The sequence below is a fragment of the Muscardinus avellanarius genome, assembly GCF_963383645.1.
Source record: "Muscardinus avellanarius genome assembly, chromosome: 13".
In the NCBI taxonomy this organism is placed as follows: domain Eukaryota; kingdom Metazoa; phylum Chordata; class Mammalia; order Rodentia; family Gliridae; genus Muscardinus; species Muscardinus avellanarius.
In genome coordinates this window covers 11,403,911-11,427,399 of record NC_137799.1, presented here as the reverse complement: position 1 = coordinate 11,427,399, position 23,489 = coordinate 11,403,911, and the positions used below count along the sequence as shown (strand labels likewise).

Here is a 23,489-nt window from a genome sequence, read left to right as displayed (position 1 = left end):
CAGAACTACCAAAATGTTGCATGCTACTTTTTCTTTTCTTTTCTTTTCTTTTCTTGGTGGTACTGGGGTTCCTGGAAGCCCTTCTACCTCAGGGCTACACTCCCAGACCTATTTTATATTTTTATTTGGAAACAGGGTCTCTTAAGCCAGAGAGGCTGGCTTCAAACCAGCGCGATCCTCCTGTCTCAGCCTCCCAAGCATGGGGATTACAAGCGTGCGCCACCACGCCTGGCTACTTTTTCTTTTTTGTTATTATTTTTGTGGTACTGGGATGAAACCCAGGGACATTGTGCATCTGAGCTACACCTCCAGCCCTATTTTTTAGTCTTTTTTTTTTTTTTTTTTTTGCGTGTCTGGGGATGGAACCCAGGGGCATTCGAGCTCTGAGCTACACCCCCTGCCCTATTTTTTATTCTTTATTTTGAAACCGCGTCTCACTGAGTTGCAGAGGGTCTCACTAAGTAGCTGAGGCTGTCTGCGAACCGTGATCCTCCAGTCTCAGCCTCCCAAATGCTGGGATTACAAGCGTGTGCCACCACGCCTGGCTTCATGCTACATTTGGCAGCACTTTGTGCTACCAAAAGTCATGATCTATGCTCATCATTGAGGTGGACTTTCTAATAGTCACTTTCATAACATTCTTAACCTTAAGAATATAAATACAAATACTTTACACATTAAACTGCCACAAGGGTTATCAGTAGTAATTGCGCGCGTGTGTGTGTGTGTGTGTGTGTGTGTGTGTGTGTGTGTGTGTGTGTGTGTTTTAGTTACTGGAGATTGAACCAGGGATATTCTACCTCTGTTCTATACCCCCACTCCTATTTTACTTTTTATTTTGAAATAGTCTCGAAAAGTAGTTAAGGCTGGCCTCAAATCTACAATCCTCCTTCACATCCTCCCAAGTACTAGGATGATAGTCATGCGCTACCATATCCAGCTAATAGTACTTTTTTTTAAAATGAAGCATGGTTCACCGGGCATAGTGCCGCACACTTGTAACCCCAGTACTTGGGAGCTGAGACAGGAGGATTGTGCAGGTTCAAAGCCAGCCTCAGCTACTCAGTAAGGCTCTCGGCAACTTAGTGAGACCTGTTTCCAAATAAAATATAAAACAGGTGTGGGAATGTAGCCCAAGGGTAGAAGGCAGCCCTGGGTTCCATCCTTAGCACCACAAAAACAAAACAAAAAAGAACCATGGTTCTTTGAAATAAATTGTCAAAACTAGTCAATACTTTAGAAAAGTGGTTGAGAGTATATGGTCCTAAGTATACATAAGTGAAAGTACAATTTTTTGTTGTTGCTGCTGGTTTTATAGAAGGATGAAAAACAGAGCAAGGAGATGAATAATAAGCAGAAATTTGCTGCAAATCAACTTTCTATTAAATGAATAGACGCTGGCCATTGAACATTAGAAAAAGAGTATTAGAAAAGATAAACAGGGTACGGCGGTACCTTCCTGTAACCCCAGTGCTTGGGAGGCTGAGACAGGAGGATCTCAGGTTCCCGGCCAGGCTCAGCTACTTAGTGAGGCCCTGTTTCAAAAATAAACAATACAATATAGGGCTGGGAGTATAGCAGGGAGGGAGAATGAATGCCCCTGGGTTCAATCCTCAGTATCACAAAAAGAAGTAAGGAATGACAGATGGACAAGTGTGGTGTATATGTCTATAATCCCAGTACATGGGAGGCTGAGGCAGAATGATTGCAGATTCAAGGACAGCCTCTGAAAAGTAGTGAGACTCTAAAACAAACTGGCAAGGCTGTTTCAAAAAACCAAAAATCCAAAGGGCTAGGGTATAGGTCAGAGGTAGAATGCCCCTAGGTTCAATCTCAGGTACCAAAAAGAAAGAAAAAAGCTGGGCATGGTGGGGCACACTTGTAATCCCAGCATGTGGGAGGCTGAAGGAAGAGGATTGCAATTCGCAGACAGCATCAGCTACTTAGCCCTCCACAACTTACTGAGACCGTTTCCAAATAAAGAATAAAAAATAGGGCTGATGGTGGAGCTCGAAGGTAGAATGCCCCTGGGTTCCATCCCCAGTACCACAAAAAAAAAAAAAAGAAAGAAAAGAAATCTGAGAGTCAATTATATAAAGCTTATCAATAATACCTTAAATTATACATTTAAAAGCATAAACACATCCCTTTCTTACCAACAAATATTGGATAACATTCAGAACTTACTAGTGCCTGGATCAAGCTCTGTCAACTCATCCTGACAGAAACCTACAAAGAAAACAATAGAAAAAATTATGATTTGTGAATTACTCCAAGCTGACTCCAAATAAAAAAGAGCAAGTAGAGTGGAGAAAATTCAGACTCACAGGTCAATCTGAGTTTCAATCCTAGCACCTATACATTTAGCTACTATATATGCCTGCGTTCCCACTTCACGCTTTAAAAGTACAGATAACAGCACTTACTCAGAGTTGTAATGAGGAGTAGGAAGATACCAATATATAACACCTAACACAATCCATAGCACACAACATAAGCAACAGCGCGAGGACCTGAGGAAGAACGCTAACATCAGCTAGAATAAAAACTCACGGAAAAATACAATTCACTTAATACCTGTCATAGTCTACTTGCTATCAATTCTTTCCTGAAAGAAAGCAAAATAAACAAAATAGGAACCGATAACATAAAACAATAATTTTATTTAAAACCTTCATATGCTGAAAATGTGACCCCCACACAAATGGAAGGAATTCCTCCTTTGTGGTAGAGAACATGCTTAGCACACACAGGTCCTGAGTTCAATCCCAGGCACCAAAAACATAAGTATGCTAAGCCAGGTTCAGTGACACACACCTGTAAACCCAGCAAAGCTTGGGAGGCTGAGGCAAGAGAACCTCAGTTCAAATCCAACCTCAGCAATTTCCTGAGACCCTATCTAAAAAAGATTAAAAAAAAAAAAAAAAAAAAAAAAGCTGGGGATATACCCCAGGGTTCAATTCCTACTACTGCAAAAAAAAAAAAAAAAAAAAAAAAAAGATAAGCATGGTATTCAAATTAAAATAAAAAACCTCTCAAAACATGTTTCATGTCGGGCATGATGGTGCATGCTTGTAATCTCAGCATTTGGGAGGCTGAGACTGGAGGATAGCAGTTTATGAACAGCCTCACCTACTTAGTGAGACACTCCGCAACTTAGTGAGACCCGGTTTCAAAATAAAAAATAAAAGGCCGGGTATGGTGGCACACACTTGTAATCCCCATGTTTGGGAGGTGGAGACAGGAAGATCGCACAGGTTTGAAGCCAGCTTAAGAGACCCTGTTTCAAAATAAAAAAAATATATAAAATAGGTCTGGGAGTGTAGCCTGGAGGTAGAAGGGTTCCATCTCCAGTACCACCAAAAGAATTTAAAAATAAATAAAATAAATAAAATAAAATAAATTAAAAATGGGCTGGGGTGTATGTAGCTGGGAGGTAGAATGCCCCTGGATTTAATCCCCAGCACCACCAAAAAAAAAAAAAAATTTTTTTTTTCATATAAAAAACGCCTGAGTTGCTGGGCGTGGTGGCGCATGCTTGTAATCCTCGCGCTTGGGAGGTGGAGACAGGAGGATCGCGCAGATTGGAAGCCAGTTTTGCTGGCTTAAGAGACCATGTTTCCAAATAAAAAATATAAAATAGGTCTGGGAGTGTAGCCCGGAGGTAGAAGGGCTTCCAGGAACTCCAGTACCCCCAAAAAAACAAAAACAAAGCCAGGCGTGGTGGCACACGCTTGTAATCCCCGCGCTTGCGAGGCTGAGACAGGAAGATCACGCAGGTTCGAAGCCAACCTCAGCTACTTAGTGAGGCTCTCAGCAACTTAAGTGAGACCCTGTTTCCAAATAAAATATAAAATGAGTCTGGGAGTATAGCCCAGAGGTAGAACGCTTCTGGGTTCCACCTCCAGTACCACCAAAATAAATAAATAAATAAATAAATAAATAAATAAATAAATAAATAAATGCCGGAGTTAAATTTGTCTGAGTGGTACATAACTATCACACTGTAGAGAAAACTCAAGTGCAGTGACAGCAAATACAATACCTTCTCAGTAGTTGATGGGAGCTGTCCCTCCCCACCTCCAGTAAATACATACTTTTCTCCCGTTTGCTTTCTATTCATCCTCAGGCTTAATATTTCCTCAGGAAAATCTCTGGCTGGGTACAGTGGCACAAAGCTATAATCCCTACTACTCGGGAGGCTGAAACAGGAAGATGGCAAGCTTAATGCCAGCCTCAGAAACTTAGCAAGACCCTGTTTCAAATTTTTTAAAACTTTAAGAAAGGGCTGGAGCCAAGCATGACACTGTAACCCTACTAACTTGGGAAGCTAGGACAGGAGGATCACCGGTTAAAGGACAGCCTCAGCAACATAGTGAGACTGTTAGCAACTTGGCAAGACCCTATTTCAGAACAAAAAATATAAAGGTCTGGGATTCTAGCTCAGAGGCAGAACACTCCTGGGTTCAATTCCCAGTATAAATGAAATGAATGCTCAAAAAAAAAAAAATACTAAGAAAAATTACTAAAATGAGCACGTATGGCGTTTTAGCTACTTAAATAACGACTCCCTCCTGTGAACAGCCCTCTGATTTTCTTCTGGAAATTTATCCTTCTTTCACTCCATGTCAACATGATCTAAACTAGATTAGCTTTAACCTTGCTATAAACTGGGATTAACAACAGCATCTACCTTATAATTTTTTTTTTTCAGAGAATAAGGGAGAAGACTAGGGATAGATCCCAGAGGTGTTCTACCTCTGAGCTACACCCCCAGCCCTATTTTTTTTTCTTTCAAAAGAGGGTCTTGTGAAGTTACCCAGGCTAGCCTCAAATCTTTGGTCTCAGCCTCCCAAGTACCAAACCTGGCTCTTAAAGAATTAAGTGAGAAAGTGCGTGTAAAAATTTTTCACTGTACTTAAAAGAGCTCAATATAGGTGAGCTTCTAGTACTAAGTGATCCCTGGGGTTCGGTGCTGTGTCTGTGGGGACAAAGTGTACATTATGGCAACCACTGAGCCATTAATGATATGGATCAGAACTTTACTATCACTAATGGCACTGTAGAAACTTGCTCTAATTCTTTAAACTTTTTGTATTTTTAGATTATTTGGAGGTTTTTGTTTTGGAGGGTGTGTGTGTGTGTGTGTGTGTGTGTGTGTGTGTGTGTGTGTGTGTGTTTGTGTGTGTTACTGTAGACTGAACCCAGGGGCACTGTACCTTCAAGCTACATCTCCAGCCCTTTTTACTTATTTGGAAACAGATCTCACTAAATTGTTGAGGGTCCCACCAAGTTGCTGAGGCTAGCTTCAAACCTGTAATCCTCCTGTCTCAGCCTCCCAAGTACTGGGATTACAAGCAGGCACCATCATGCCTGACTAGATTTTTAATTTTTAAACTGTTTGGTGTGGTGATTCCAGATGTTCACTACTCTGAGGAGGTCTATTTATATTTACCCTTAACATTTTTTTTCCCCAATGGTCACAAAAAACCCTGACCATGGAACTCAGTAAGTATGTCACATTCCCTCCATCTATCCCTGAGACCACTGGATAATGATGTCTCTGGGTTAACAGACAATCACTAGCAGAGGGGCTGAGAGCAGATGGGGAACAACGTTCATCTTACCTACAAACCATGTGCTCCTAAGTCAGTGCCAGTGGCCAGATTCTGCTACCATTTCTAAGGAGAGTCTACCCAGATTCTCAGCAAACAAACTTATTTGTTCCTACAACGCAAACCACTGCTAACTACAACCCCAACAGATGTTCAATTAAATTTATTCAACTAGATTCAGCTTGAAAACAAAAATTCAACTATTCAGTAAAAAGCAGATGCCTAAGTCCTATAGATAGACTCCCCAAAACCACCTGCCTCACAGCATACACTAAAAAGTTAGAAAATATTCTCAGAGCCGGGAGTGGTAATACACACTTGTAATCCCAGCATTTGGGAGGCTGAGGCAGGAGGACTGTGGTTCACAGACAGCCTCATCTACTTAGTGAGGCCCTTTGCAACTCAGTGAGACCTTGTTTCAAAATAAAGAATAAAAAACAGGGCTGGAGGTGTAGCTCAGAGCTAGAATGCCCCTGGGTTCCATCCCCAGGACCACAAAAAAAAAAAAAAAAAAAGAGAGAATTCTCAGAAATCCAGGGTCTTTGGCTGGCAGCCTTAAATTGTTTTCAAACAGATTAAAAAAAAAAAAAAAAAACCAAGTTATGCTTCTAAAAATATCATCACCAAGTCAACATGTACGTAAAACCTGAAATTATAGTGGAAAGTTTATATTTACTTAAGCACAGTTTAAATTGGAGACTCATGATTATTTCAAATGAGCATGTGTATAAGAGTTAGGTTCAAATTCCAGATTTGCCACTTTTTCTCTATTTAATTAACTAGTTTTAGACACTTCCTGAAATGGGGATTAAAAATAACCATCATGTTCAGCTACACTTGGTGAGTACGCATATGTCACCCACCTCATGACAAATGACCAATAAATGCCTCAAAGTTTAGGAATCTCCTTCAACACAAGAAGTTTCAGTTGCCAATTTCTTCTCTATATAAGCATTTGATAAAAAGAAAATGATCAGAGCCTGGCGTGGTGCCCAGCTTGTAATCCCAACATTTGGGAGGCTGAGACCAGAGGAGGACGCAGTTCAAAGACAGCTACAGCTACTTAGTGAGGCCCTCTGCAACTCAGTGAGACTGTTTCAAAATAAAGGATAAAAAAAAATAGGGCTGGGAGTGTCACCTAGAGGTAGAACATCCCTGGGTTCCATCCCCAGTACTGCAGGGAGGGAGGGAAAATAAAGAGAGAAAGAAAGATCAGTACTCAGACTGTGTTTGGTTATAGTAACAGATTAAAGAATCCACTTTTTTTTTTTTTTTTTTTTTTTTTTTGGTGGTACTGGGGTTCCTGGAAACCCTTCTACCTCCAGGCTATATTCCCAGACCTATTTTTATATACTTTTTTATTTGGAAACAGGGTCTCTTAAGCCAGCATGGCTGGCTTCAAACCTGCGCAATCCTCCTGTCTCCCAATCCTCCTGTCTCCGCCTCCCACTACATGTGCATGTGCCACTACACCTGGCCTAAGAATGGATTTTTTTTTATATTTGACTACAAAGCTATATATTTATTATGAGAGCAACTTAAAACATTTGAGTATCTTTTTCCAAATGTGAACCATTAAAGGCTTATGAGTAATGCCCATCAACAAATTCAGGCCAGAAACAATAGTTTAACTGCACTCCATAATGTGTCTTACAAATGCAGGTTAGTGTTACTTTAATCTATTAGAAAGCAATTTAGTGCAATTGAACAATGGCTCCTGGTTAGGACTCTGCGAGTTACTCAATGTATTCAGAATTCTCAGCAGCCCATACCCTTAAAATACAAAATTCTACAACTCTAATCGAACATCACATTTTTTCCCAAAACAGAAATCACACATATCCTTTACATATATCCTGCCTACCATTTCAACTTTCTCTCTTTTCTTTCACCACACCCCAACCAACAGTGTGCACATAGGAGGTTGAGACGGGAGGGGGCGGGGGAGAGGTTCCCACAGGTTTGAGGCCAGCGTGTAGTAACCCTGCTTCAAAACAAAATAGGGTTAGGGATGTAGCTGGAAGGTAGAATGCCCTGGATCCAACCTCCAGTACTAACAAACAAGAAGCAAGCTTTATGGGGCAACCAACACACATACTACAAACCTTCCTAACTGCTTAAATCCTAGACATGCCTCCCAATTCGCTTATCCCTCCTCCAAGTCCACCCATCCTCTGGGCTCCTTCTGGTACAATGAATGGCGTGGACAGCGGCTGAGAAGAAATGTGGCCGTTTTTCTTTTTTTGTGTCATGAACACTGGCTAGCTAGGCCAACAGCCTGAGGTACAGCTCAGCTTGCAGCCCACATACCAGCTCCAGACCCAAGCAGATACAGGAGCATTTTTCTTTGGTTTGGCTGAGCATTATATTCACATCTGCCTCTTGCTTTTCTACCCATCAAGTGAGGCACCACTCAGGCCATTAGCTTTTGTTTCTCATAGGCAACCTGACATACCATACTTTAAAAATAACTAAGTGTTTTTGAATGCAAGCACATAGCACCCTGAGTACGCAGCAAAAGCTAGCTGGCAGCGCTCCAAGTGGTAGTTCCCCTTTTCTACCTTCACAAATGTCAGGGTCACATTTTAAAAACTTCAACAACAATAATGCCCTTTTCCTAAGTCACGTTTTAACATGAAATCTGAGAAAGAAAATAAAATAGCACACTGCAAAGTAGGGGTGAGTCAAGGGTTCTTAATTATATAACTATTATGCCCACGTATTTGCTCAGCATAAATGAAGTTTACAAGTACTGTCTCTATTTCTATGGAAACATTAATACTTCCATCTGATCATCCTACATCACCTTTCCTATCATTTCAGGCTTCGAGCTTTGTAATTATAGCCTTGAAAGCAGACTGAAGGCAGAAAAGCCAGCCCAAGATTTTGACATTTCAATTTTAAAACATTTCAAAAACAGTGCACAGATTCAAGGCTGTGGTTGGAGAATGAGGTGAAAACAGTTTAGGGAGGCAATTTGAACTGACGAGTCGGAGGTCATTAGTGTTTCCATAGAAAAATAGTACAGGGATTTCTCAGAAAATTGCATGCACTGATGAACCTCTGACACTTTTCATTTACAATTTCTGATTCTCCAAAGAAACAAAGGGGACTGTTGATAATTCTTTATTCAGCTTGGAGGGTAATGACATTTCAACATACATACATACATACATACATACATACATACATACAAGAAAATGTACAAAATAGTTTGTCAGGAGCCGGGCGTGGTGGCGCACGCTTGTAATCCCAGCATTCGGGAGGCTAAGACCTGGAGGATCGCGGTTCGCGGACAGCCTCAGCTACTTAGTGAGGCCCTCTGCAACTCAGTGAGACCCGGTTTCAAAATAAAGAATAAAAAATAGGGCAGGGGGTGTAGCCCAGAGGTCAAATGCCCCTGGGTTCCATCCCCAGACCCGCAAAAAAAAAAAAAATAGTTTGTCAGTTACCTTTTAATGAATCTTTAGTCTGTGCCAGACATCAGCTTGACACTCTATATAATTTTTACCAAAATAATAATAGATACTATTATTCCCATTTTATAGGTTTAAAGAAATTGTACGCTATTACATGAAAAAAGTTACAAAAGCCAAAATAAGAGACTTCTCAGAACATCTTAGCTAATCAAACCCTATCTTTGCACAGTGCATACTTTGCAACAACCAGTAGAGGGGATTGGCATAATTTATAGAGCAAACCCTGACACCATACAGCACAGAGCCCCCTCTTGAGTAACAAGAGATGCCTGAGACAGAAGCAGCTATGGCCTTCTTTTGAAAACTGTAAGTAAGTTGCTCCCAGGAGGGATGAGAATGAGTGAAGGAGGTATGTTTTTACTCATGAGCACTTTAAAAACTGGAAATAAAAAAATCTAGCAAATCAAAAAGTTTATTTGAAAATGGTCAGAGAGCTTCCAAAGTCATTTCAGAAAGTGCCCCATGCCATCCTCAACAGATGGTTTGATGGAACAGTAGAAGCTCTTTCTGGAAAATCCATTAGTGAGGAGCAAATGCAACTAAAGAGATGACCTTTCTCTCTCTCTCTCTTTTTTTAATCCTTATATAAAAATTAAACATGGATTTTAAAGGTACAAAGGCCTTTAAAATATCCCTTTGGATCAATCCTAGAAATCTTAGAAACAAAGAGTACAAAATTTGAAACCACCCAAACATTTGACAAAGTGACAAGGGAATGATTAAATTCTGGCACACCTATGCAATGGAGTGAATCAAGAGTTGTGGTAAAGGGGATGGAAACTAGGGACATTCTACCTCCAAGCTACACCCCTAGCCCTACTTTATTCTTTATTTTGAAACAGGGGCTTACTAAGTACCTTAGGCTGGCCACAAACTTGCAATCCTCTTATCTCAGCCTCCCAAGTACTGGACTTACAAGCATGTTCCACCACACACACAGTCTTATTAAGAGTTTATAAGAGACCCTGTTTCCAAATAAAAATTCAAAATAGGTCTGGGAGTGTACCCTGGAGGTAAAAGGGTTCCATCCCCAGTACCACCAAAAAAAAAAAAAAAAAAAGAGTTTATAAAATGTATGCCCAGTACTTCAGAGTAATGTGTGTGATACATAACACACACACACACACACACACACACACACACACACACACACACACAGAGCTGGGCGTGGTGGCGCATGTTTGTAATCCCAGCACTTGGGAAGCTGAGACAGGAGGATCATGGTTTGTGGCCAGCCTCAGCTACTTAGTGAGGCCCTCTATGACTCAGTGAAACCCTGTTTCAAAAATAAAGACCAGCAGGGGGTGGTGGCACATGCTTGTAATCCCAGCTACTTAATGAGGCCCTTGGCAACTCAGTGAGACCCTGTTTCAAAATAAATAAAAAATAGGGCAGGGGGTGTAGCTCAGAGATCAAATGCCCCTGGGTTCCATCCAAAGAAAGGAAAGGAAAGGAGAGGAGAGGAGAGGAGAGGAGAGGAGAGGAGAAAGGGCTGCAGACGTAGAATACCCCTGGGTTCCATCCCCACTACCACAAAAGTGGGGGTTCCATCGCCACTACCACAAAAACAACAACACATTTTGGTATTTTTTCCTAATGATTATCTCTTAAATGTGGGTATTACGGCTGAAAAAAGAGGATTGCAAGTACAGCAAGTTAACAAGTCTTGAAGCAACCTAGTGAGACTCTGTTTCAAAACAAACAAAAGAGCTGAGAGTATAGTTTGGATATAGAATGCCCTGATTTCAATTCCTGGTAACACACACACACACACACACACACACACACACACACACACACACACTTTGTAGCAGCTCTAAAAAAAAGGTTCCATTCTGAACACATAAGGAATAGGGACTTTTATTAAGTTATTCAATGCTACTACTGAGACGTTGGCTTCTTGGTGAGGCTACTATATTCCTGGAAAAACTTGTCCTTTGGGTCAACCATTGAGATTTCAGACCTCCCAACCAATGATATTATCTAACTAGGGTACGTTTAAGTGCTACAAATACTAGTCTACCCCACCCTACTAAAATCACAATTTTCCTGTGTAATACTTGCATCCTTAACCGGGTGTGGTGGCGCACACTTGTAATCCCAGCATTTGGGAGGCTGAGACAGGAGGATCTGGGTTTGAGGACAGCCTCATCTACTTAGTGAGGCCTCCTACAACATAGTAAGACCCCGTTTCAAAATAAAGAATGAAAAATAGGGCTGGGGGTGTAGCTCAGAGGTAGAATGCCCTTGGGTTCCATCCCCAGTCTGCAAAAAAAAAAGAAAGAAAAAAGAAAAAGAACTAATTTCTAAGAAAATTTCTCCATAATTTCTTTCAAAGTACAAAGATGTTATTTAAAATAATTCAGACTTGCCGGGCGTGGTGGCACACGCTTGTAATCCCCGCGCTTGGGCCAACCTCGCTGGCTTAAGAGACTCTGTTTCCACATAAAAATGTTAAAAAATAGGTCTGGGAGTGTAGCCCGTGGGAGTGTATACCGGAGGTAGAAGGGCTTCCAGGAACCCAGTACCACCAAAATAAATAAATAAATAAATAAATAATAAAATAATTCAGACTTGAATCCTTTTCTTGTATAACTAGTAAGACAAACTTTGTAAACAAATGAGCATAAAATTCTTCCTTTTGTTTTGAAAGAGTATCACAATACAAAATTAAATAAGAAAATGACAATAAGAAAATGACAATAGAAAATGTTTTTCTGATTCAGAATGTTCTAAAGATAAATAAAAACCAAACTAAGATATAAACAATCACTTTTCTAAAAGAATGCCATCTTTAAAATTCAAATTATAATATAGACTCCAATTATGGTAGAATCATATAAGGTAACCATTGTCTGTAAGATCACATAATGCATTAAAATAGTAATTACATTTCATATTATAAATGTAAATTTCAAAACTACAAAGGAAAATAAAACCAGAGAAAGTTTTTATTGCACTTCTATGTGCAATAAAATGTTTCAAAAACTGCTGGCAAAATTTCTTCAAATTCACATTTCCAACACTAATTTAGAGACAAAGGAAGGTTTATGATTTCTTATAGTTACTTCAGCAAATACTTTATATAGCAGTATAAGTGCCTATAAAATTACTGTATATTTTACACCCAACTTTTAAAATTCATCAGCTGGGCGTGGTAGGGCACACTTGTAATCCCAGCATTTGGAAGGCTGAGACCGGAGAGCTCAGTTCGAGGACAGCCTCAGTTACTTAGTGAGGCCCTCCGCAACTTAGTGAGACCCTGTTTCAAAATAAAGAATAAAAATTAGGGCAGGGGGTGTAGCTCAGAGGTCAAATGCCCCTGGGTTTCATACCCAAACCCGCAAAAAAAATAAAATTTTAAAAAAGTGGCCAGACGTGGTGGCGCACACTTGTAATCCCCGCACTTGGGAGGCTGAGACAGGAGGATAACACAGGTTCGAAGCCAGCCTCAGCTACTTAGTGAGGCTCTCAGCAACTTAGTGAGACCCTGTTTCCAAATAAAGTATAAAATAGGTCTGGGAGTATAGCCCGGAGGTAGAAAAGCCCCTGGGTTCCACCCCCAGTACCACAACAACAAAAAAAAAGCCTGGGGGTATAACTCTAGTATCAGAGATGGAGAGAAGAAAAGAGATTGAAGTTTGAGAAAAATCTGAATTATATAAAATAAAAATCCTGTCCCATAGAAGTTAAATAAAACAAAGCAAAATATCAGGTAAATACATGTAAAAATCTTCTCTACTCTGGAATCCACTGAATTCTCTTAGATGAGAAAGAAAAGAGGAAAGGCAGGTCAAAGCAAGGCAAGAAAAGAAAGAGAAGTGAAAAAAATGAAGAAAAGGAGGGAAAGTACGTGATACAAAGAAAAGGCTTTTTTTTTTTTAAGGTACTGGGGATGGAACCCAAGGGCATTCTACCTCCAAGCTACACCCCCAGCCCTATTTTTTATTCTTTATTTTGAAACAGGGTCTCGCTGAGTTGCAAAGGGCCTCAATAAGTAGTAGCTGAGGCTGCCTGCAAACTACGATCCTCCTGTCTCAGCCTCCCAAATGCTGGGATTACAAGCGTGCACCACCACAGCTCAAGAAAGTATTTTAAGACACTCCAAAGTTGCTATCTTTTCAATTCTCTTTTAATCCTTCTGATTTCAATTTGGGACTATCTAGGCTGGTACCTCTGTAATGCTTACTAATCTCCGTTTCTAACAAAGGCCTCATCAGAGACCCTGGTAAACCCCAGCATCTGCCAGAACTTAATACAATTACATTTTCATTAAACCTATTTCAACTGTAACCTCCTATTTATGGAATAATTTTTCACATAGAATAAAAACAAGCCAGGTATGGTGACACACACAGCATTTGGAAGAACTGAGACAGGAGGATCGTAGTTCGCGGCCAGCCTCAGCTATTTAGTAATGCCTTTTACAACTCAGTGAGACCCAGTTTCAAAATAAAGAATAAAAAATAGGAGCTAGGGATGTAGCTCAGAGGTAGAATGCCTCTGGGTTTCATCCCCAATACCAAAAAAATAGATAACAAAAACAAATTTCTTCCTAAAGTGTGGGTTGCAAAGTATTAACTAATCAATATTTAAAATATTAAATAAATGATATATTGGAAAATGGCAGCTGGGCGTGGTGGCACACACTTGTAATCTCCACGCTTGGGAGGCTGAGACAAGAGGATCGCACAGGTTCAAAGCCAGCCTCAGCTACTTAGTGAAGCTCTCAGCAACTTAGTGAAACCCTATTTCCAAATAAAATATAAAATAGGTCTGGGAGTATAGGCCAGATGTACAAAGCTCTCCATCCTTAGTACCACAAAAAAATAAAAAATAAAGCACCTGCTCTGTATGCAGAAGGTTTGTTCCTAAGGACCACAAACAAATAAAAAATACTGGTTAGGCCAGTGATGGTAGCACACACTTGTAATCCCAGTGCTTGGAAGGCCAAGACAGGAGGATCACAGGTTCATGGCCAGCCTCAGCTACTTAGTGAGGCCTTCCACAATGTAGCAAGACCCTGTTTCAAAATAAAGAATAAAAAATAGGGCTGAGGTATAGCAGCTCAAAGGTAGAATGCCCCAGCTTCATCCTGAGTGCCACCAAAAAAAAAAAAAAAAAAAAAAAACTGGTTTAGAGGAATGTGGTATAAGTAGCAGTAGATTATCTTCAACTCTTAAGCATCAGTTTATGCATCCATAATATGGGCAGATCAGCACCTATCAAAGAAAAGTGTAGAGTGGATTACACGAGTTAGTTTAGCCTAATGCCTGGTACTATCAGCTCCTTTCCTTTTTAAGGATATTGCCAGAAAGCACTTTTAGAGACCCCCAGGGAGAGGCTTTGGGTGGTAGTTATTGAAGCCAGGTTTCCTGTATATTAGACAGGAACATTTGCTCTGGCTCTAAAACTTCCCACTAAAAACCTCTGGGGACCTACCCTTGCTTTTTACCCTGATAAAGCTGTAATCTATTCTCCTAAGGCTCATAATTCTGGTTACAAAAGCAAGTGACTGAGAATAGGGCTACAGAAAAAGGGATACTTATCTTAAATCACCAAGAAGTCAAACCCTAAAGGGTACCAACAAAGGAAGAGCCATTTTACGACAGAAGTCCAAGGTATTAAATCTGGCAAACTGAACAAGGCTGTAATGAAGAGTCACTAAGCGGTTCACAAACCAGCCTAGGTCATCATCTGCTATTGCCTAACTAGGGCCCACAGGTGAGACAAATCCTGGAAGGAGAAAGGGAGAAGAAAGGTCAACTGGCGCTTCAAGAGCAGAGCACCGCGTACTTACTACAGCCCACTGCTGTGTGACAATGCACGCATGGCCTGGTCTGCTCAAGCCTGTCTGTGAGGCCATTCCAAGTTAGTAATGCCCTAACTACCAAATGGCTGTTTCCTGAAGTTACCAAAAATAATCTGTCTTAACTATTAAACTGTTTATTAAACTGTTTTAGACAGTTCCTAACAGTTCATACCGATGGGTCAGTTTGGTTGGCTTTTAAGAATTTCTGCCGCCAGGCGTGGTGGCGCACTCTTGTAATCCCTGCGCTTGGGAGGTGGAGACAGGAGGATCATGCAGGTTGGAAGCCAGCAGCGCTGGCTTAAAAGACCCTGTTTCCAAATAAAAAAGTATAAAATAGGTCTAGGAGTGTAGCTCGGAGGTAGAAGGATTTCCAGGAACCCCAGTACCACCAAAAAGAAAAAAGAAAGAAAGAGAAAAAGAATTTCTGCCAAGTGAGAACTGACAGGATAGCAACATCTTCAGGAATATTCCATTTCTCTCTACACCAGCTCTCTGCTCCTCTCCTACAGCTGCAGAGAACTGGGCACAGAGAGGACCTCTGCTGGTGGAAAAAGGCAGCCTGGTCTAGGTAGCAGGGAATGGGGGCAGGGGGATACAGGAAAAGACAAGCAAAGGGGAGGAAGTATCAGCATAGCAATTAAGATTAACAGTGATTCTGTACATTCTACAAGTTAGATTGGAAAAAACGACTTTTACTGAATTAGATATTAAGGAGGAAATTGGCCACATAGAAAACTGGTTTTCAGTGACTTGGGTTGCGGGGCTGGGAGCACTGCTCAGTGGTTAAGCACTTGCTTAGCATGCACAAGGCCCTGATTTTGATCCCCAGGACTGGAAAAAATAAAAATAAAAAAAGATGAACTTTCAGTGATTTGAATGTTAGTTAACTGGTATGCTTTACTTATAAAGTTAGTTGGTATTACTTACAGATATGGATATTAACTCAGGAATTAATATTCTAAAGTAACACAGCTACACTTTATGTTCTTCACATACTACCTTATTTCATTCTCCAGTAAAAGCTGTGTGGTAACACCCTTATGCCCCATATATAAAGCTCTGTGTGTGTGTGTGTGTGTGTGTGTGTGTGTGTGTGTTACTAGGGATAGGACCTAGGGCCTCGCACATGCTATGCACATACTCTACCACTGAACTACATCTCCAACCCCTAAATCGTTTTTAAAATATTAATAATTTTAGCCAGGCATGGTGGTGTGCATTTGTAATCCCAGTACTTGGGAGGCTGAGACAGGAGGATCGAATGTTTGTGGACAACCTCAGCTACTTTGTGAGGCCCACTGCAACTTATTGAGACCCTATTTCAAATAGGGAATAAAAAGAATAAAAAAATAGAGATAGGGGTATAGCTTGGAGGTAAAATGCCCCTGGGTTCAATCTCCAGTACTACATATATATGTATCTTTTTACTGTTTTATATGTGTATATATAAATATTTTTACTTTTATGCTGCCTAAGTATGGTCAGAGGCTTTTATTAACAAAGTTCATGATCCTATAAAATATATTTTAAGAGCCAATTAAACCATTACTTTTTTTTTTTTTTTTTTTGCAGGTCTGGAGATGGAACCCAAAGGCATTTGACCTCCGAGCTACACCCCCTGCCCTCCTGCCCTATTTTTTATTCTTTATTTTGAAACAGGGTCTCACTGAGTTGCAGAGGGCCTCACTAAGTAGCTGAGGCTGTCTACGAACCACGATCCTCTGGTCTCAGCCTCCTGAATGCTGGGATTACAAGCGCGCACCACCACGCCCAGTTTAAACCATTACTTTTAAAAAGTGTTAAGCACTTATTCTGAATACCTGGAAGGTTTAAAAATCTCCTTGGTGTTAAGATAGGGAAAACAGAATTTTTCAGCAAATCTGAATAGTACAAACTGACACTGAAAAATGCCACCCAACCTTAAACCTTTCCAAGTACATATTTTAAATATTCAAGGAATAGATGACAATCTTAATTGTTTTCATAGTTTATTCTGAGCTGCTTTGCACTTTAAAAAGTGCCTCTTATTAATTATTTCAGATATTCAATATACACCCAAGGCTATGCTTAATGCTTTAGCAAAAAGAATAGGATTCTACCTAATCCCTTTTGAAATCAACAAAAGCTATAAATTTAACTCAAGACAGCTTTTGTAGTGCAGTTAGATTCAAGGTCCTATCAAGGCTTTTAATTACCAAGCAAGATCTGAGGAGGTACACACTCAATAGGGCTGAGAGAAAGAGCAGCTGGCTTATTTACTTTCTTAGTACAGAGCATTATAAAAAAAACTGTCTTGGCAAATCGCAAGTTTTCTGACCACCAGAAGTAAGCACAAAGAAGCAAAATAATGATCTCCAAACATTTGTTTACAATTAACATACACTTTTAAAATGTCTAGAAGACTCAATTTTAATTTCAGCAATCAATAATTTGCTGAAACGTGTGTGTGTGTGTGTGTGTGTGTGTGTGTGTGTGTGTGTGTGTGTGTTTAACTGGGAATTGAACCCAGGGGCATTCTACCTCTGAGCTATACCCTCAGCACTATTTTATTTTTTACTTTGAGACAGGGTCTCACTGAATTGAGAAAAGCCTAAGTTGCTGAGGCTAGCAACCTGCGATCCTCCTGTCTCAGCCTCCCAAGTACTGGGATTACAAACATGTGCCACCATGCTGGGCTTTGAAACTTTTAATTAAATATTTATAATCAGGCTCCCAAAATGTTTTTGTTTTTTGTTTTTGTGGTGCTGGGAACTGAACCCAGGGGCATTCTACCTATAAGCTTCACCTCCAGCTCTATTTTATTTTTTATTTAAAAACAGTATCGGCCAGGCGTGGTGGCGCACGCTTGTAATCCCCGCGCTTGGGAGGCAGAGACAGGAGGATCGCACAGGTTCGAAGCCAGCCGCGCGCAATGGCTTAGGAGACCCTGTTTCCAAATAAAAATGTAAAAATAGGTCTGGGAGTGTAGCCCAGAGGTAGAAGGGTTCCAGGAACCCCAGTACCACCAAAAAAAAAAAAAAACCACCAGTATCTAAATTGCCGACAACCTCACTAAATTGCTGAAACTGGCTTCAAACCTGCAATCCTCCTGTCTCAGTTTCCCAAATACTGGAATTACCGAAGTATGCCACCATATCCAGTCAAAAATGTTCTATTTCCATTCTGAAACCTCTGTTAAAATTGTGAATGATTGTGTTTCGCGGACAGCCTCAGCTGCTTAGTGAGGCCCTTTGCAACTCAGTAAAACCCTGTTTCAAAATAAAGAATAATAAAAAAATTAAAAAATAGGGCTGGGGTGTAGCTCGGAGGTAGAATGCCCCTGGGTTCCATCCCCAGTACTGGGAAAAAAGAAAAAGGGTTTGGAGTATAACTCAGAGGTAAAATGCCCCTAAATTCAATACCTAATACCACACACACACACACACACACACACACACACACACAAATCAGTGTTATTAGCTGGGTAGCACATACCTGTAATCCCAGTACTTGGAGGCTTGAGACTGAAGAATCGCAGGTTCCAGGCCTGCTTCGGCAACTTAGCAAGACCCTGTTTGAAAATAAAAAATAAACCGGGCGTGGTGGCGCACGCTTGTAATCCCAGCATTCGGGAGGCTGAGACCTGGAGGATCGCGGTTCACGGGCAGCCTCAGCTACTTTAGTGAGGCCCTCTGCAACTCAGTGAGACCCGGTTTCAAAATAAAGAATAAAAAATAGGGCAGGGGGTATAGCTCGGGGGTCAAAAGCCCCTGGGTTCCATCCCTAGACCCGCAAAAAAAAAAAAAAAAGAAAAGAAAAATAAAAAAGAAAATAAAAAATATATAAAGGACTGTTGGTATAACTTAATAACAAAATGTTCCTGGGTTCAATACCCAATACATTAAAAATTTATTTTTTCTGACAGTCCTAGTCAGCATCTTTTAGTTATAGAGCAATGTGTATGCATTTCTTTTTAAGCCAGGTGTGGGGGCACATGCTTATAATCCAAGTACTTTGGGAGGCGAAGACAAGAGGATGGCAGGTTCACGGCCAGCCTCAGCTACTTAGTGAGGCCCTCTGCAATTTACAAAGACCCTGTTTCAAAATAAAGAATAAAGCTGGGTGAGGTAGCACATGCCTGTAATCCCAGTACTTGGGAGGCTGAGACAGAAAAATGGCAGGTTCTTGGACAGCTTTAGCTATTTAGTTTTGCCCTCTGCAATGCAGGAGATCCTGTTACAAAATATAGAATAAAAAATAGGACTGGAGATGTAGCTTAGAGGTAGAATGCCCCCTGGGTTCGATCCCCAGTACTGCAAATAATAATAATTAATAATAATAATAATAATAATAATAATAATAGGGCTGGGGATTTAGCTCAGAGGTAGACTGCCCTTGGGTTCAATCCCCAGTACCAGTAAATAAGTAGACAGATACATAGATTTTTTTTTTTTCTTTTTTGTGTGTGAGGTTCTGGGGATTGAACCCAGGGACATTCTACCTCCAATCTACAGCCCCAGCCCTATTTTATTCTTTACTTTGAAGCAGGGTCTAAGTTGCAGAAGGCCTCACAAGTTACTGAGACTGGTTGTGAACCTGCAATTCTGTCTCAGCCTCCCAAGTACTGGAATTACAAGCATTTCCCACCACATCTGGCTCAGTATTAACTAAACTAATGAAGGTAGTTTGCTAGTGAAGGTACATTAAAGTGGATCAATACTTCTAAAAATTATCCCCACCCCCTCACCTAAAAAGTAAAAGGCCAAGATCAAAAAAAAAGGACAAGATAGCACAGGCAGCAGTGTTAAAAGAATGAAAAACTAAAAAGTTATCTAAATGGTCAGCAATGAAAACCAATGGAGTGTCATACAACTATCAAGTTTTATAAATTCATGTTGAATCAAGTTTATAATGAGAAAATGGCTTAATATTAAACAAAAAGCCGGGCGTGGTAGTGCATGCTTGTAATCCCAGCATTTGGGAGGCTGAGACAGGAGGATCATGGTTTTCAGGCAGCCTCAGCTACTTAGTGAGGCCCTTTGCAACTCAGTGAGACCCTGTTTCAAAATAAAGAATAAAAAATAGGGCTGGGATGTAGCTCGGAGGTAAAATGCTCCTGGGTTCCAACCCCAATACCGCCAACACCACCACAAAAAAAAAAAAAAAATTTAAATAAAAAGAAGAGAATATATACCATAAGATCACAAAAACAAGAAGGTAACTAGGATTTGAAGAAAGCCAGAAAAAAAATGTTAGAAGTTTTCCTTCATTTTCTTTATTTCTACAGTGACCACAGATTTCCAACTTTAAAGCATTAGATTCTTAAGCAGCCCACATCTAAGGACCTAAGGGCTATAGGCAATTCAAGTACAGAACCACAACCATTTAAAACCTAAAGAAAAAGATACAGGCTAACCCTCCTCCTCTTATTTACATGCAAACACTTCCAACTGTGTTTCCCAGAACACCCCTTAGACAACACCCTCAAGCTGCTTTCCAAACAAGGCATTTTCCAGCCAGGAGTCTCATCCATGCTCCTGGAATTAGCTTTGGAGAGTAAATTTACAGTATTTCACATATGTGAGATACTATGAAGAGTAAATTTACTCCAAAACATTTTGAAAAGGCTCACAGCAGATAGGAAATTTTATCTTCAAATGTTAAATGCATTTCATCGCAGTAGTGCTTTCAGTAACTGCTGCAATCAGTTAAATTCTGAATTCTAGCCAGCCCCAACTATCCTTTCAGATTTGATCTGTCAGCAAGAAAGGGAATATTTTTTTGTAGGAAAGCAATTGTATTTTCCCACATTAGGTGATTGATTAAGTTCTCCCCTTTAAAAGGCTGATTGGTTTCCTGGTGCCAGTAAAATGATTGATGAATATTTCAACTGCAGCTCCCCAGCTACACCCTCCACTCTGCCCCTCCCCCAGGCATTGCCTCCCTTTCCTGCTGGGTTCCCTTTATAGGCCAGCAGCATTTAAAGAGTGGTTCGGTAGCATTTGAGCTGTCCTTTCTGTTTTGCAATTTTCCTTAATGAATCCACATTCTCAAATTCAGGGCATTTAATCTTGAGAAGATAGGACTATTCTCAATGCTTGATAAGATTTGCAGATAAATACCCCTGAATAAGTCTTGAGGGAAAACTCTAAATTAACTGAGTTTAACTCAGTAAATAAAACTGTACTCACAAAAGAGAAAATGAGTCCAGTTTTAAAAATGAATAATGATCTATTAAAAATAAATAAATAAATAAATAAATAAATAAAGGCAAGACAGGCGTGGTGGCCCACACCTGTAATCCCAGAACTTGGGAAGATAAGACAGGAGAATGGCAGCTTGAGAACAGCCTCAACAAGTAACAAGACTCTCATCAACCTAGAGAGACCGGTTTCAAAAAAATTTTTAAATCAGGCGAAAGGTATAGCTCTGAGGTAGAATGCCCTTGGATTCAATTCCTAGTGCCAAATAACTGAATAAATACTATAATTTAACTCAAGCTTACATTGCAAACTATTATGACATTAGAACTTCAATTATAAATAAAAATCAAACTCAGAAAACTAAATTTACACTTAACCATGATCCAGGCCGGGGCATGGTAGCACAAGCTGTAATCCCAGCATTCGGGAGGTGGAGACCAGAGGATCGCGGTAAGTGCACAGCATCTGCTACTCAGTGAGGCTCTTTGCAACTCAGTGAGACCCTGTTTCAAAAACGAGAAGACTAAAAAATAGGGTTGGGGGTGTAGCTGGGAGGTACCATGCCCCTGGGTTCCATTCCCAGTACCGAAAGAAAAATTACATGATCCAACAGAATTTAAAGTAACCAGGTGCTCTAAAATCAAAACAGAGACAGAGAGGGTAAATATAAATATGGGGGTTTTGTTTTTTTGTGTGGTACTGGTTCTACCTCCGGGCTACAATCCCAGAACAATTTTTATATTTTTATTTGGAAACAAGGCTACCTACAGCAAGGATTGAACCTACATGATCCTGTCTCCACCTCCCAAGCGCGGGGATTACAAGCGTGCACCACCACGCCTGGCGTTATAAATATGTTTTAACAGGAATGATTAAACAGTATCTGAAATCATCCCAGAGAATCTTAGCTGTGAGTATCACAGAAAGCTATTTGCTTTGGGCAGGGGCTTTCCTAAATTGAGACTTCCGGTTTGGTTTCACCCAATTCATTTCGTCACAAAGCTAGAAAATCCCTTCAGGGATTATCTGATTTACCCCTAAATTTTATAGGTGAGCCCAGAGACAAGCATTTGAGAGCCAGAATCAGAACTCAGGCATAAACTACTTCCTGAGCCTTACAGATTCTCAAATAATGGGGGTTGGTCTGCCTCTTCTCTGACTTTGCTATTCAAACTACAGTATTACTGTAATATATTAATCTATAATCTTTCATATTTTTCTCATTATCTCTCTTTGCTAGGAAATCACCTGTATTTTAAAACTTTGGACAACCCTTTAATTTCCACTTTCAAAGACCACATCAATCTTCTTGGATTGGTTCTCCCCTTAGCCAGCTTTTGTGTGGCAGGGGAAAAAAAAGGTACAGGGGACAAAGGCCACCTTTTCTTGAGCTTCATTCCTAAAAGTAGTAAAGCAAACAGCCAGGAGTTTATTGGCCAGCTTATCTTAATATGGTACTGAGACAGGATAGTAAAAATAAAAGACAGGTAGAGTCACATATTTTGGCATACACCTGTAATCCTAGTACTTGGGAGGCTGAGACAGAAGAATCACAGGTTGGAGGTTAGCCTCAGCAGCTTAGTAAAGCCATGTTTCAAAATAGAAAATAAGGTCGGGGGTGTAGCTCACAGGTAGAATGTCCCTTGGTTCAATCCCCAGTAACACACACACACACACACACACACACACACAAACACACGTAAAAAGGAGACATAAAGGAAAAACAAGGAAAATGTAACTTTAATGTGGAAGCCTATACTAAAACTGCCCAAGGTGAACTAGGCAACTCCAAGCCAGGCCAGTAAATCCCACATTTCTGGGGAGTTTACAAATCCCTAGCATCTCAAATGAAGATGAGCAAAATGCTCTAGTCTGGTGACTTCCAGGCTGAATCTTCATATGCCTGCCCACACTCACCAGGCTCCCCTTACAGAGAACCCACAAACCCCAGGGGCCTCTCTGGAGATGTTGAGCTTCTCCCTTGGATTTGTGTCTCCGACTTTCCTGGGTAAATCTCTGTGTCTCCGGCTCCTGCTGAAATTCTTTTCTGTTATGTAAACCAAGTACCCTGCTGGTCCTGAATTAGGCTCCCTTCTCTCTCCAACTGAGAACTCCAGATCCTTCCCAGAGTCAACTCTCCTGTGACAGTATCTAGTCTCTTTAAATTATAAGGAAGAAGGCTGAAGAAATAGCTCAGCACTAGAGTGCTTGCCTAGCATACTGAGGCCCTAGGTTCATTTCCTCAATATTGGGGGAATGGGGGGGGGATGGGGGGGGCCACGGACGGGGAGGACGGGACGGGACTATGTTTCCAAATAGAAATTACATTCTAGGTCCTGGAGGGCACATCAAACCTTAAATTTGGCTTCCACACACTGTGTGACACTGACCCCAATTTCCT

General features: G+C 40.6%; 1 protein-coding gene across 5 annotated transcripts in view; it reads right to left on the bottom strand.

Annotated features, from left to right (window-relative positions):
- Positions 1–23,489, bottom strand: part of NR6A1 (nuclear receptor subfamily 6 group A member 1) — a gene marked incomplete at both ends in the record, with an annotated part of 205,310 nt that overhangs the window by 168,427 nt on the left and 13,394 nt on the right. For all 5 annotated transcript variants that reach the window (XM_080708494.1, XM_080708495.1, XM_080708496.1 and 2 more), the window contains one exon: positions 2,188–2,229. In XM_080708494.1, coding sequence (XP_080564620.1) covers positions 2,188–2,229 — 42 coding nt within the window. The remainder of the gene's footprint in view (positions 1–2,187; positions 2,230–23,489) is intronic.